The following is a 13,935-nucleotide window of genomic DNA, read 5'->3' as shown; positions in this document are numbered from 1 at the left end:
TTTCAGTCCATTTAGGGCACTTTTAAGTGTAGGAAATGATGATGAATAAAGAAAAAGATTGTTGGCAGAAATTATCTTTCTGCCAATACCCATAATTCACTTTTTAAACCAATATTTGCTGATACTGATGTGATATTGCTAATATTGTGCATCCTTGCAATTGTAATTAACAGGCTAACAGAATTTGCATTGCATTTCAGTAGTTTTAACTTAAGAAACATTCCAGTTTACTTGACAGTAAGTAAAATTGATTTTGTTAACTGGTAGTTTACTTGACAGTATCAAGTAAAATTGTTTCTAAAGTTGGTGCATTTCTAGTAAGAGTACACCAACTGTTCAACAGCAAATCACAGTCAACCAGTGTAAATTGAAAATACATGACCTGAAGTATCAGTAATAATGCTGGAACACCAATCCATAGAGGTGGGTATCTCAAGGCACCTCACGTTTCGATTCAATTACGATTCGTAGGGATACAATTTTGATTCTTTATCCATTATTGATGCATTTTGATGCACTTGGGGGTTTTGTTTTATGTTTCTGTTGTTCTCACTGTCAGACATAATAAAAACATTAAATTTGGGTTTAGAAAAAGATATAAATTATATATCCACTATCTTTTAATGGAGGATGTGAGTAAACTGGAAATTAACAATTGCACTGAACCAAAGGAAGCAGCATCCTGTCCTTGGACATATCTGAAATTAAAAACAAAAATGTCTTTTTTCGCAGATGAGCAACCGGTAATCTAAATGTTGCTGTTACGCACTGAATCTCAGAGTTCCACCTTTTTGTTACTGCTATTGCACAGTATCTAATATTTAAATTATAATCAATTATTGGACATTTATATATTGATTCAGAATCTTCCACCTCCACATCACAATGCATCTAAGAATCGACTTTTTCTGCCACCTCTACAAGTCCAATTACCACAGTTACACTCTACTTAGTCCTCCTCCTGCAGCAGCTGTGTTAAAGTCACTCAACTTCTTTTTGAGTCCCTTCAGTTGAAAGATTTCAATTCAGTGTTGAAAGCTGTGATGAAATCCTTGTTGAAACCAGCAGATTTAACTCTGTTAGTTAAATCATGATAGCTGTAAGCTGTCAGCATAAATTATGGTCCACCTAAATGTTCTTATGTGTGAGTATCAGTTAGTCTCTATATACAGAAGTGTTTCAATGGATAAATCAGGTAAACCCAATGAAGAAACTGGAGCACACGAATCACTTGATGACGTTTAATCAGGTGCAGAGGACTAACGTTTCGACGTATGTTAACATATTCCTGTTTGGAATAGATGGCTAGACATGAGTGCTCTCACAGTATTGGTCCACTGCGGGCTGACGTCCCACCCTAAACAACCAATCAGTGTTGTAACTCTTTATTCAGGAGGGTATTTAAGGTTTTCAAACTGCACCATTACGGTTTGACTCTGATGAAGACTCAGTGTGTGTCGAAACGTTAGTCCTCTGCACCTGATTAAACGTCATCAAGTGATTCGTGTGCTCCAGTTTCTTCATTGGGTTTACCTGGTTTATCCATTGAAACACTTCTGTATATAGAGACTAACATTGATACACCTGTGGAGGGGCTGAAGTGCAAGAGACTCTCTCATCGTTAGTCTCTATATGTCAACCCTGTCATTGACGGTCCAGTTCAGGTTGTACCCCACACCTTAACCAGTGATAGCTTATATTGACTGCTGCACTCTGACTCTAAACAGAATAAAGAGTATATTTAATGAATGGTAATGATAGCTTGGGTTAATGTTATAATTAAACTTCCAAGAAGATCAGCATGAGCCCTTGAAGTTTCAGCAACGAGACAAAAGTAGGTTCCTCTTTTACATGTCGGACCTTGGCAGGTAACTCCAGTTAATGCTCTGACCAGGGGGTCATGGTGTTGTGTAAGCAACCTCAGAGCGTCAGACAGACACACAGACAGACAGACAGACAGACAGACAAACAAAGGCACCTTCCAGTTGGAAATAGCCTTGCCCTGATGTCAGAGAGGAAATGCCTTCTGGACAGAGGTCTTTCCTGAACGCAGCGACAACCAGGACTTAAACTTCAGAGGAATTCAGGGTGGGGTTTGCTTACTTCATTCAGAGTGTGTGTTAATGCGTGTTTGAGAGGGTCAGCAATAACAACACACAATGAGATTCCACTTTCTTTTTTCCATGTGGTCATTGCTACTTTAGCTCCTATTAAGGACATGAAGCGACGTCCTGTCTGTGTGAGATAAAAAAACAACACAATAAGTGATGGAAACATTTGAATATCAGTTTTTTTACTAAGAGAAACATTTTAGTTTGAAGTTAAAGTTTTAAAATGTGCTTAAATATATAAGCTGGATTTATATTTAGTTATTTTCCAGACAATAACTGTGATTTCTATTTTTGTTCATAGGATCGTAAACTTCTAGCAACCGCACAGCAGATGCTTCAGGACAGCAAGACAAAGATCGAGTTCATCAGGATGCAGATCCTCAAGGCCAGCCAGGCTAGTGAACTGAGCTTTGAGAGCAATGATGTGATGGGTAAGTCTTTGCTTGCATTAAATGGCCCATGTACAAAAAGTCAGAGTTTGTTTGGAGAGAAATTCCTAGGTTGAAGAAATTAAAGAATTGTGTCTTTCCCTGCCCTTCAGACAAGCCCATCATCAGCCCTCTAGACCTCCGAGTGGAGGAGCTTTGTCACCATGCAAAGATAGAGTCTGCTGTCGCCGAAGGAGCCAAGAACGTCATGAAGCTCCTGGGCTCAGGAAAAGTCACAGAGAAAAGAGCACATTCAGAGGTAGACGTTTCTCTTGTCTGTGCTCATGTTAAATCCTCTATCTGCTTTGTTCAGACTGTGAAACTGCACTGCTGCTGTGCTCCTGTAAAGTAAAATGGACCATGAAATTAGTATTTCTCTTTTTCTAACACATCTTCTCCCCTCCTGTCTTCAGGCCCAGGCTCGTTTCAATGAGTCCAGTCAGAAGCTCGATCTCCTGAGATATTCTTTGGAGCAACGCCTCAACGAGCTGCCTAAAAACCATCCTCGCAGCATTAGCATCATCGAAGAGTTGTCTCTGCTGTCGTCTCCGGCCCTCAGTCCCAGATCCAGCATCATCTCCACACAGAACCAGTACAGCACCGTGACCAAGCCCGCTGCACTCACAGGTAGCCAGACCAGAACATTGTAGTCACAATTCAAAGACGATAAAACAATTAAGCATGGGGGCATGATATACATAGTGTTTAGTGTTTTGGAGTACTGAGCACTTGCATGAATGTCTACATGTTAGAGTTTCTTTCGGAGCTGAGCACCCCTGAAGTTTTGATTTTAAGATCACCTCTGAGATTTATTATTTGGCAGAAGATGTGACCTGTTGGGTAAACTCTGATCTGTTTTCTTGGTCTACAAAAAAAGTCATGAAAAAACACTGGCATTGGCTTTATTGTTGATTTAGACACCGGTATCTGCCGTGATTTATACAATCGGTGCATGTCTACTTCCCAATGGCATTTATTGTCTCAAAAATGTAATGTCTTCTGTTATATGTGAGTGTATTCTCACAGCCCTCTTTGACCTGTGCTAAAGATAAGCTTCTTTTTTAACCAAAATAAATTAAAAACTTAAGTTAAACTGACATATATTTAAGCTGGTTGTTTTTTCTGTCTTTGATGATGATGCTTTCATATTTCCTTTCTTTTGCTTTTATTGTCTTTCCCTTTATTGTGCTGTATTTTTCTAAGCGAATGCCATTATTGTTACTAAAAGCCTAGATTTCACAGTGGCTATTTATACAGGCTTTAAATTCCTCAGTCTTTTTATTGGTACATAAAACAAGAAAGCATTTAAGGTTATGGGGATTTTTCTATTTTAAGGCCATCCTTTTTTTCCTGCTAGATAAGTCTTCAGTAAAGCATCCTCATAAATCTCTGAAATAAAACCACATTAATAAATATCACCTGAAAGAAAATGTAAGTGTTAACTGTGCACATAAGAGTTATAGATCATGTGACTCATGGATGTGTCTTCTCTCTCTTCCAGGCACGTTAGACGTCAGGCTCATGGGCTGTCAGGACCTTCTGGAAAATGTCCCCGGTCGTTCCAAAGCTGCATCTGTCCCACTGCCGGGCTGGAGCCCCAGCGAGACGAGATCATCCTTCATCAGCCGAGCCAACCGAAACCGCGGTGTGAGCTCACGAAACCTCACAAAGAGCGAGGAGCTTTCCAGTAAGTCTACCTGAGCTTGTACACTGCTGAGAAATAAAAATGTACTGCATATTAAAAAAGCTATTCTCAGTGGAGCTTACCAAAGTTAACTTTTAATTACAACAATGTGATAATTTACCTTAAACTGCCATGTCAGTCACAATCAGGATATTTTTAACATGTTTGTGTGTATTTTTTTAGATGAAATCAGCGCAGTGTTGAAGCTCGACAACACGGTAGTCGGCCAGACGAGCTGGAGGCCGGTCAGCAACCAGGCCTGGGACCAAAAGTTTACATTGGAGCTAGACCGGGTAACACAGACACAAATACACAGTTACACCTCTGACCATTAACCTATGTCAACACTGTCGACCCAGGGTTTGACATGTTTTTCATGTGTATGTATTTTATTTCTCTGTGTTCTTTTGTCTCTGAAGTCTCGTGAGTTGGAGATCTCGGTGTACTGGCGTGATTGGCGTTCACTCTGCGCTGTCAAGTTCCTGCGGCTGGAGGACTTCCTGGATAACCAGCGTCACGGGATGTGTTTGTACTTGGAGCCACAGGGGATGCTGTTTGCAGAGGTACACACTGATACATAAACATGCAGAATGCTGACTTAATTGTGTTAAATGTTGAGTACACATGTTGTAAAATCAAATAAGATACCAATTATCACAATATTTGGAGCATCTTCAGTGTTCATACTGCATGTGTGCATCAGGTTGGAAAATATTCCAATACTCTGACATAAGGGGGATAAAGGGGAGAGCTGTCTGGGGCCCAGCCAAACCGGGGACCCATGGAGGTCAGCCAAGTCATGGTCCACTGTAAAGTTAAGCTGTGGTAACCATACTTTATTTCAGTCCTAAATAATATCCACTCTTATCAAAGCAACAAAAAATATGCTGTAGTGTAATAAAGCATTTTTAAAAATGTAAACCCGCTTTCTTAAAACAGAATTAACATTTTGTTGGTAATGTCAACAATGTGGATGGGCACTCTGAAACATGGGCAAAAAGTGGCAAAAAGAGAGAAAAACAGCAATAATTGGTTTGAAGTTTTTAAAAAAAGTGGTCAAACTGTGGTATAAATGGCTGAAAGCAATAATTGGATTAAAGTGGTAAAAATGGATTTAAAGAGCAAAAATGAGTTGAAGTGGCAAAGGAGTGATATTAAAGAGTGAAAAACAACTAAAATGGGTTTTAAGTGGCAAAACATTGGCAAAAATGGGTGAAAAGTGGCCAAAATGGTAAGACGTTGCAAAAAAGCAAAGATGGGTCAAATATGACAAAAAGAGGTTATAAACGGGTAAAAATAGGTTTCAAATAGTTAAAAAAGTCTCAAAACAGTGGCATAATTTGGTGTAAAGTGGACAAAATTTGTTAAAAGTAGCAAGAAAGCGAGGTAAAAATGGGCAGAAGTGGCAAAAACCCACTAAAAGTGTCAATAAAGTGGTATAAAAGAAGAAAAAACTGCAAAAAAAAGGATTATAAGTTGCTAAATAGTTACATAAATGTGTTAGTGGATGCAAAACTGAGTGAAAAGTGGCCAAAATGGGTTAGAAGTGGTAAAAAAGTGGCAAAAAAACATGGCCAAAACCTAGTAAAAATTAGTTTTAAGTGCTTAAAATTGTGGCAAAACAGTGGCAAAATTGACTTAGAGTGGCAAAAAAAGCGTGAAAAACTGCAAAAATGGGTCTAAAGTGACGAAAAGAAATAGCAAAGATTTGCAGGAAACATGTAAAAGTGATTTAAAAGTAGCACAAATAAATAATTTCAACATCAGAGCTCAGAAATGTTTTGATGCTGTTCAGCTTTAAAATGAGGGAAACACACATGAATTGACATCATCAATAGATCACAACTGGATCCATTCTGTGTTTTTTGGGGCCCAGCTTTTCCCATGGGCAGGCTGATGCACATACACATTGACTTAAATCTAGGAGTTGCACCTTTTGTTTCTCTTTTGGTCTTAATTTGTATTTTTCCTCCTAAGGTAACATTTTTCAACCCTGTCATTGAGAGACGACCAAAACTGCAACGACAAAAGAAGATTTTCTCAAAGCAGCAAGGTGAGTAGTGATCAAAATAATTTAAAAAAACATTAAAAAAGCTTAGAATGTATTTATCTTATCGTATTTAACTTTCAACATTAATTCCTTGTGTTCACCCTCCTGTCTCTCCCAAACAAAAACTGCTCATTTCTCTTCTTCCTCTCCTCTCCTCCTCTCTTCACCCCCTCTGTCTCTTTGTTTCCAGGTAAAACATTTTTGCGAGCCCCTCAGATGAACATCAATATTGCCACGTGGGGCCGCCTGGTGAGAAGAGCTATACCCACCGTCAGCACCAACTCATTCAGCCCACAGGCGGCTGACACTGGACCCAGCAGTCTGCCTGGTTCTCCTACCCCCAGCAGGTACTCACATACATAAAATCATGGTCTGTAGACATTCAGATGTAATCACTGATTCAAAAGGACAGTGTTAAATAAACCCCTGCTCATTCACAGTGACCCTCTGGTGACCAAGCTGGACTTTGACAAAGAGCCAACCCCAGGACCCAAACACTACCCAGCACCTGACGACATCAGAGAACCTCTGGTGCAGGACCAGCTGCCTAATAAGGAGGAGGTCCAGGTACAGTGATGCAGGAGTGACAGATAGTGTTGATAACTGAACTGATGTGATTACAGACAGAAGACAGAGCTGCAGGAACTTGTTCTTTAAGATGGCACTAAAGGAGCCCCCCAGTCTACTTGTGCATCAGATACTTATATATAAACTTAAAAACACAAAGAAGATCAAAGTGTTGAGGTATTGGCTGTGACAACAAACATTTTATCACCAGTGTCAGTGTCCAGGGATGGGAATTGAGACCTGGTTTGTATTATTTAAAACTAAATCACAATTAAGCTAATTGAAAACTGCTTGTGCCTCTCAGTCTTTTAATTTAACATTGTACAGTACCTGGAGTTTAGTGGCAAAAATTCAATCAGTGATGCACAAAAACACATCACTTGTCTTATAAATCTTTTGAAGGGGTTCTTTTCACATCAGCTATATATAGTGAAAACTGGAAATTGTTCAGAAACAAGGACTTTATAAGTGATAAAGGCCATACCAGTTTTGTTAAATACATTGTTTTGTCATCTTTCAACCAAATAGTAAGCATTGAAAGTGGTAACAACAAAGACCAAGCTTGTTAAGGAGCCTTTACATCAATATTGATACAAAATGAGCAATCCACTTCATTATCAATGATTTGATTTGCTCTTTTTGGGGATGGTTAAACAAAAATAAACATTTCTTGTCTTGTTTCTTGGAATAAGATCTATACTAATTGGCATTAATGGGAAAAACAATAACCCCATTCCCATCCACTCAAAGACAATTGTGCCATGTGTGTTTATCTACAGCAGCTCTGATGAATCTGAGAATTTGTTGGGCTGATCTGTTTTTTTAATTGATTTAATGTCAAAGATCCATAAATGTACATTTGATTACTTAATTATTTTTGTTCCTGCTGATGAAAACAGTCATGCAACTGTTACAGGAGGTGATTACGATTGTAATTATGGAAATTAACGGTCCCAGCACTGATAACTTCAATTTTCTCATGAAAACAGTGACACAAACACAATAATATGACTATCTTTCCCTTTTCCCTGTTTTCTCTCCTCCTGTTCTGCACTCCCTCTCTGCAGGATGCACTCGCCTCTTTTGACTTCTTGAACAAGAGAAACAGCATAGCTGTGAAGCCTGACCAGGACCGAGTGGTGGAGCACGAGATCCAGCATCCAGACCTGGAGCTCATCTCTATCCAGAAAGACTTAGACATAAGGTGAGAGAGCCACGAGTCTGTTGGGTTTCTTTGACAGCTTTAGAGAGGAAAAGTGAAATAAAGAGAAATCTAAGTTGCTGTCATGACAAAGTCAGAGGAGAAAAGCTTTGCTGGAAGAGTAAAGTAATTTCTGGTGTTTAATTTTTAATTAGTACAAGGAACCAAAAACTAAAAGGTTTGAAAACCTGGAATTTATCAGCAGGTGACATTGTTTTGCTTATAGTCTTTGACACTTCTTAGCTCTGAAGTCCTCACATGCACATTTTTAACGGAGCTCAAATAGTATCAAAGCTGCAAACACTGCCCCCTACCTGCAAATTCCCAAACTGTTTAGTTGGATTGTTTCTGCAGCCACTGAATCTGAATTCAAACTTGTCAGCTTCATGCAGCTCTCTTTAAGCTTGTATATTTTGGATTCTAATATGAAGCATCATTGTTTTCCAGAGATGAAGAACAGTTTCATTTCAGTCTCCAGGACTTCAAATGTGTGGCCGTCCTCGGACGTGGCCACTTTGGAAAGGTGTGTTTTGTTTCATTATCCAACATTATTTACAACATTATTGTTTGTTATTTAATTCTATCGTTGGAAACAGTGTGAGAGAGTTGGATAAATTTAAACGGTAAACTTTCAGAGCTGAGGTGACATCTTTGATTTTCAAGTTTAGGCAGGACGTTAGATCAGGGTGTTAAAGCTGGTAGTTCTGAGTTTAAGCCTGAATCTACCTCAGTTTACTGTTGGATAGAGTTTTTTGTCTCCTTTTCTAGATGATTTTTTTTTTATTTTTGATACACAGGCTATGGTCTAATTCACTGTTAATTTAAATATTAAACAAATGTATTCTTTCCTATTTCATTTTGATGCTGATGATACAGTAATATATGCGTTATCGTCTACCTTAGAAAGTGCAGCAAAACTACAGGCAGCCTTTAATGTCATCCAGAGAATCCTCTGTGACTTAAGACTCGTACTTAATGCCAACAAGACCAAAACATTGCGCTTTTCAATGTTTAAGTCATAAGTTCAAGATGGTGCTCAGATTTTTACCTTAAACAATGAGCCGATTGAATGTGTTCAAACATACAGTGCTTAACAAATGTATTAGACCACCACCCAAAGTAAGCTTTATGCCACAGCTGCCCTAAATTAACAGCACTGATAATTACCAAAATCATTTTCTGCAATGGTTAATACATCAATATGTAGAAGCTCTTTAACCCAAATGATATTTTTAATGCTAAAATATAATTATTATTGTTATCCATGAATTTTCAAATGTACTGATTTACAAAAAAACTGAAAAAAATAGTAAAGCACATTATTATTTCTTGATTAATATGTCAAATTATAGTTATTTACTTGCATTCCTGAAGAGAAGAATGAGTTTTAGTGGTTGAATGTTATGCTTGATTAATTTCTGACTTCTCAGAGAAGCCCAGTGAGCCGGCTCAAATTTGGGTATGAAAAGGTGAATTCAGTTTGAAATTCCTCATTCCTGTTCAAAATGGTAAAATGTGGAGGGTTCACTGAAAATGAAAAAGTTTGCATTAAAGCACTTCATGATGCTGGATGGTCTCTGAGACAAATAAGGAAAGACATAAAGTGTTCTCACAGTGTGGTCAAGTATGCTTTGGAGTCAATTGCCGAGACTGGTACTTACAAAATGCGCCAAGGAAGAGGCAGGAAAGGAAAGTTAACTGAAGCAGATGTCAGACACCTCAAGATTTTAAGTACTAGAAACAGAAGGAAGACCACTGCTGATCTTCAGGCAGAGATGAATGCTTCTAGATCAGAGTCTGAGAAAGTCTCCAGAATGACCAAAGCAGACAACTGACGGAACAAGGCTTAAAGAGAAGAATAGCTGCTAAGAAGCTGTTATTGAGGCCTGCAAACATCCAGAAACACCTCAGATTTGCCAGAGAGCACAAACACCGGACTGTTGATGACTGGAAGAAGGTACTCTGGACGGACGAGTTCAAGTTTGAACTCTTCAGTCAGCATCGTTGTGTTTATGTCCGCAGAAAAGCTGGAGAAGGTTTTGATGCCAGATGCATTGCACCCACAGTGAAACACAGTGGAGATTCCGTTACAGTATGAGGGTTCCATTTGTGGACACGGTGTGGGCAAATTAGTGAAAATCCATGGTGTCATGAACAAGAACTTCTACCACAACATCTTAGTGCATCATGGAATCCCTTCTGGACTGAATCTGATTGGTGGTGGGTTCATATACCAACAAGACAATGACCCCAAGCATACTTCAAAGCTGTGCAGAGACCATTTGACCAAGAAAAAGGAAGCTGGAGTACTGGAACTGATGGACTGGCAAAGTCCGGATTTGAATCCTATTGAACAAATTTGGGATTTAGTAGATTCAAAGATTGATCACACAGAAGTTTCATCTAAAGCAAGTCTGTGGGAACAGTTAGAAACTATTTGGAACCCAATAACAAAAGAGACTGTGGAAAAGTACATAAAAATAATTCCAGCAAGAATGCAAGCTGTTATCAAGGCCAAAGGAGGCCATACAAAATATTAAGTTTTTTGGTTATTATGTGTGGAAAAAGTACTATTTAGTTGTTTCAGTTTGTTATTTGCCAAATAAATAACAATAACATTTTTAGTTTTAAACAAGTTTTTGAAAGATTTCTAAAAAATTTTTTTTTTCTCGTTTTTATGACAGGTGGTCTATTAAATTTGTTAAGCACTGTATAAATACCCTGGCTTTGACTGAAAGAAAATCTGTCTTTTAGTCAACATATTTATTGTCTTACAAAGAAACTGAGCGTCAAATTCAGTCTCTAACCAAGATAAATGCTGTTTTTCTGTTGATGCAAGGAAGAAACTAATTTGAGCAACATTTAGGTCTGTAATTGATCACAGCGATTTTCTTTACATTCGTTCTGCTTCATCTTCTCTGAAAATTTGGGACTCAGTTCCATGCTGCCTTGCAATTTGTCTCTGCTCTGGGTTTTTGCACCCATCATTGTGTTTTTGAATGGGATCGTTTTTGTCTTCCTTATACAATAGAACAGTGGAACATTTTGCTCCACCATCTTGGTCATAGCTCAGGGTCATTTTTAGCCTGAATGTTTCATTGGTTTGGGAGATTTTTAGCCAGAATTACTGAACATTTGACAAGTATAAGTGCATGTTTTTCCACTCTAAGCCGCTGATAAGTTGACTGATCTAATCTTGTTATGGTCTGTTGCTGTCTTGGGCAGGACTCCCTTGTAAAAGAGATTTTTACTCAATGGGAATACTTCTGGTTAAATAAATGAATAAAATAAAGTCCTGTGAGCATAAGTGTATATTAGTTTCCCATCAAACAAGCAGACAGAAAGTTAAAACATTTCCTGAAGTGTCTCTTGCCTGTGCGTCCTCTCCTTCAGGTGTTGTTAGCAGAATATAAAAGCACTGGCGAGATGTTTGCAATCAAAGCTCTGAAGAAAGGCGACATTGTGGCTCGTGACGAGGTGGACAGGTAAACTCAGACTCTCAGCAATGGCCCAAATAATTGGAAATGTGAAGGAATTAAGTTGGTTTAACTCTACCTTTCGCTGTTCCAGCCTGATGTGTGAGAAGAGGATTTTCGAAACGGTCAACAGCGTTCGCCACCCCTTCCTGGTCAATCTGTTTGCATGTTTCCAGACGCAAGAACACGTTTGTTTTGTTATGGAGTATGCAGCGGGAGGTGACTTGATGATGCACATTCACGCTGATGTTTTCTCTGAGCCCAGGGCTGTGTGAGTAAACTTTAACATACAATAAACAAATACCATTCTATCTCTACCTCTGTTTTCTTCACATTCTGCTGTTAAACTCATTATATTTCATTAACGCTGTCTTTTCTGGCCTTGCAGATTTTATGCTGCCTGTGTCGTATTGGGATTACAGTTCCTGCATGAACATAAGATTGTGTACAGGTGAGCAGTTTAAAGGAGTCCTTCAGTACAGAGCCTTATATTTTAGGAGTATGAAGCTTTTAAAATACTGGTTTTTTTTTTTAAATTTTGTAGAGATTTGAAGCTTGACAACCTGCTACTGGACACAGAGGGTTATGTGAAGATCGCTGACTTTGGGCTTTGCAAAGAAGGTAAAAAGAACTAAACTTTGAATTACAAAGCTTTAAACTGACTGTGAAACTACCAGCCTAAAATGGGTGTAACAGTTAACAGAATTAAAAGTTTATTTTCAAGGAATTCTGCATCTCAAAGGTCCTCTTTCTGTGGTGTCTTTTTTTATCAGGAATGGGTTTCAGGGATCGAACCAGCACATTTTGCGGCACACCAGAGTTTTTGGCTCCTGAAGTTCTGACTGAAACATCGTACACCCGTGCTGTGGACTGGTGGGGGCTCGGTGTCCTCATCTTTGAGATGCTGGTTGGAGAGGTTTGTGCATTTTCACTTTAAGTTAAAGACAATAGTGGAGAGAGAAAGATCTCGTACTCCCACATGTTGTTGAGTCATGCTGAATTGTAGCTATTGCTGTTGTCACATTTTCATCTCTTTTATTGTCGCTCATCTCTTTCAGTCGCCCTTCCCTGGTGATGATGAGGAGGAGGTGTTTGACAGCATTGTAAATGATGAAGTTCGCTACCCACGATTCCTGTCGACAGAGGCCATCTCCATCATGAGAAGGGTGTGTACATACACTAAAACATTCTTAAATCACCATGTTTAAAACAATTCAATAATCAGAAGAGGGTAAACTCTTCATCACTTTTCAGAGATGAAGAGGGTTTCGCTGATCAGTATTTTCTCAAAAATCAGTCTGTTTGATATTTATATTATAATGTTTGCTTCTCCTTGTGTTCAGCTTTTGAGGAGGAGTCCTGAGAGACGACTGGGAGCAGGAGAGAAGGATGCGGAGGAGGTTAAGAAACATCTATTCTTCAGGGTAAGAATCAAAAGCAAGTAAAAAGTGTTGCGATTACGTATTTTTGTTTGCTCAACCTGAAGTTAGTATTACGCGGATCCCACCCACCAAAAGCTTATGCATTTATTCCATGGGTTTTTAGATTATTACTGAGAAAAAGCTCTGTGGATAAAAAGTTTGACACTAACATGTTTTGTTCAGGGAGATAATCTTGCTGATTAGCACTACTTTCATCATTTTTTAAGCCAAAAGCCAAAAGCTAATATTAGGCTGTGAAGGAGCTAAACCACTGCCATCTGACTTCTACATCACCACAGTGAGGCTTCAAAATGTAGTTTCACATTCTTAATTTATTATGTTTTTTCTTAAGACGTGGCACAAACTCCAATAATTGTGCCAAGATTCCCCCCTTAAGTCAGCGAAAATCAGATGATCAGATCGTTCGATAGATTATCGTGCCAGATTTTTCTGTGGTGTGTGAAGAGTGAATTTCCCTCTTTTTAAAGAAAATTTTAAAGATGTTCAATATGTATGGTCAGAAATCCTGTTCTATGGGGACAGCAATGAAAACAGCCAAGCAGGCATGAGGAGGATTATAGCACAGAATGATCAGTAAGCAAGCGGACTGAAGGAGGAAGCACAACAAACACAGCCATTGCAATGACAGTAAACTTGAAGTGTAAATTTTAGTTGGGCATCAGAAAGAGAAGACCAACTTGTAGATTTGTGACAACAACAGAGTGTTCATTCAGTGTGTACTGTTAAACATACCACAAATGAACTGACAAGAAAAGGAGCTGAACTGAAACTGCTACCACAATGGATGTAGCATGTAGCAGTCATAGAAAGAAGTTTATTAAGGTTGTGTTTATGATCTTTATGTCAGCCATCAAACCAAAAACTTAGCACTCTAATTGATCCTCTATTAATTCACACTTATAATCATGTATTTAAGAGACTATTTTGAGATTTTAGAAAGTAGTCTGTAGAGGTGTTGGAATAAAGCTTCGTGGTG

General features: G+C 38.6%; 1 protein-coding gene across 1 annotated transcript in view; it reads left to right on the top strand.

Moving 5' to 3' along the window:
* The window catches only part of pkn2a (protein kinase N2a), a 45,487-nt gene that overhangs the window by 29,132 nt on the left and 2,420 nt on the right, over nucleotides 1-13,935 (top strand). The window contains exons 5-22 of the mRNA XM_041802437.1: nucleotides 2,413-2,542; nucleotides 2,653-2,798; nucleotides 2,953-3,166; nucleotides 4,041-4,226; nucleotides 4,407-4,516; nucleotides 4,643-4,786; nucleotides 6,201-6,276; nucleotides 6,464-6,620; nucleotides 6,714-6,840; nucleotides 7,908-8,044; nucleotides 8,489-8,564; nucleotides 11,435-11,526; nucleotides 11,612-11,788; nucleotides 11,906-11,968; nucleotides 12,062-12,138; nucleotides 12,291-12,433; nucleotides 12,576-12,683; nucleotides 12,861-12,941. Coding sequence (XP_041658371.1) covers nucleotides 2,413-2,542; nucleotides 2,653-2,798; nucleotides 2,953-3,166; nucleotides 4,041-4,226; nucleotides 4,407-4,516; nucleotides 4,643-4,786; nucleotides 6,201-6,276; nucleotides 6,464-6,620; nucleotides 6,714-6,840; nucleotides 7,908-8,044; nucleotides 8,489-8,564; nucleotides 11,435-11,526; nucleotides 11,612-11,788; nucleotides 11,906-11,968; nucleotides 12,062-12,138; nucleotides 12,291-12,433; nucleotides 12,576-12,683; nucleotides 12,861-12,941 — 2,244 coding nt within the window. The remainder of the gene's footprint in view (nucleotides 1-2,412; nucleotides 2,543-2,652; nucleotides 2,799-2,952; nucleotides 3,167-4,040; nucleotides 4,227-4,406; nucleotides 4,517-4,642; nucleotides 4,787-6,200; nucleotides 6,277-6,463; nucleotides 6,621-6,713; nucleotides 6,841-7,907; nucleotides 8,045-8,488; nucleotides 8,565-11,434; nucleotides 11,527-11,611; nucleotides 11,789-11,905; nucleotides 11,969-12,061; nucleotides 12,139-12,290; nucleotides 12,434-12,575; nucleotides 12,684-12,860; nucleotides 12,942-13,935) is intronic.

The sequence above is a fragment of the Cheilinus undulatus genome, linkage group 13 (genome assembly GCF_018320785.1).
Source record: "Cheilinus undulatus linkage group 13, ASM1832078v1, whole genome shotgun sequence".
NCBI lineage: Eukaryota > Metazoa > Chordata > Actinopteri > Labriformes > Labridae > Cheilinus > Cheilinus undulatus.
The sequence above is the reverse complement of the archived record's forward strand: the minus strand, read 5'-3'. Positions and strand labels throughout refer to the sequence as shown.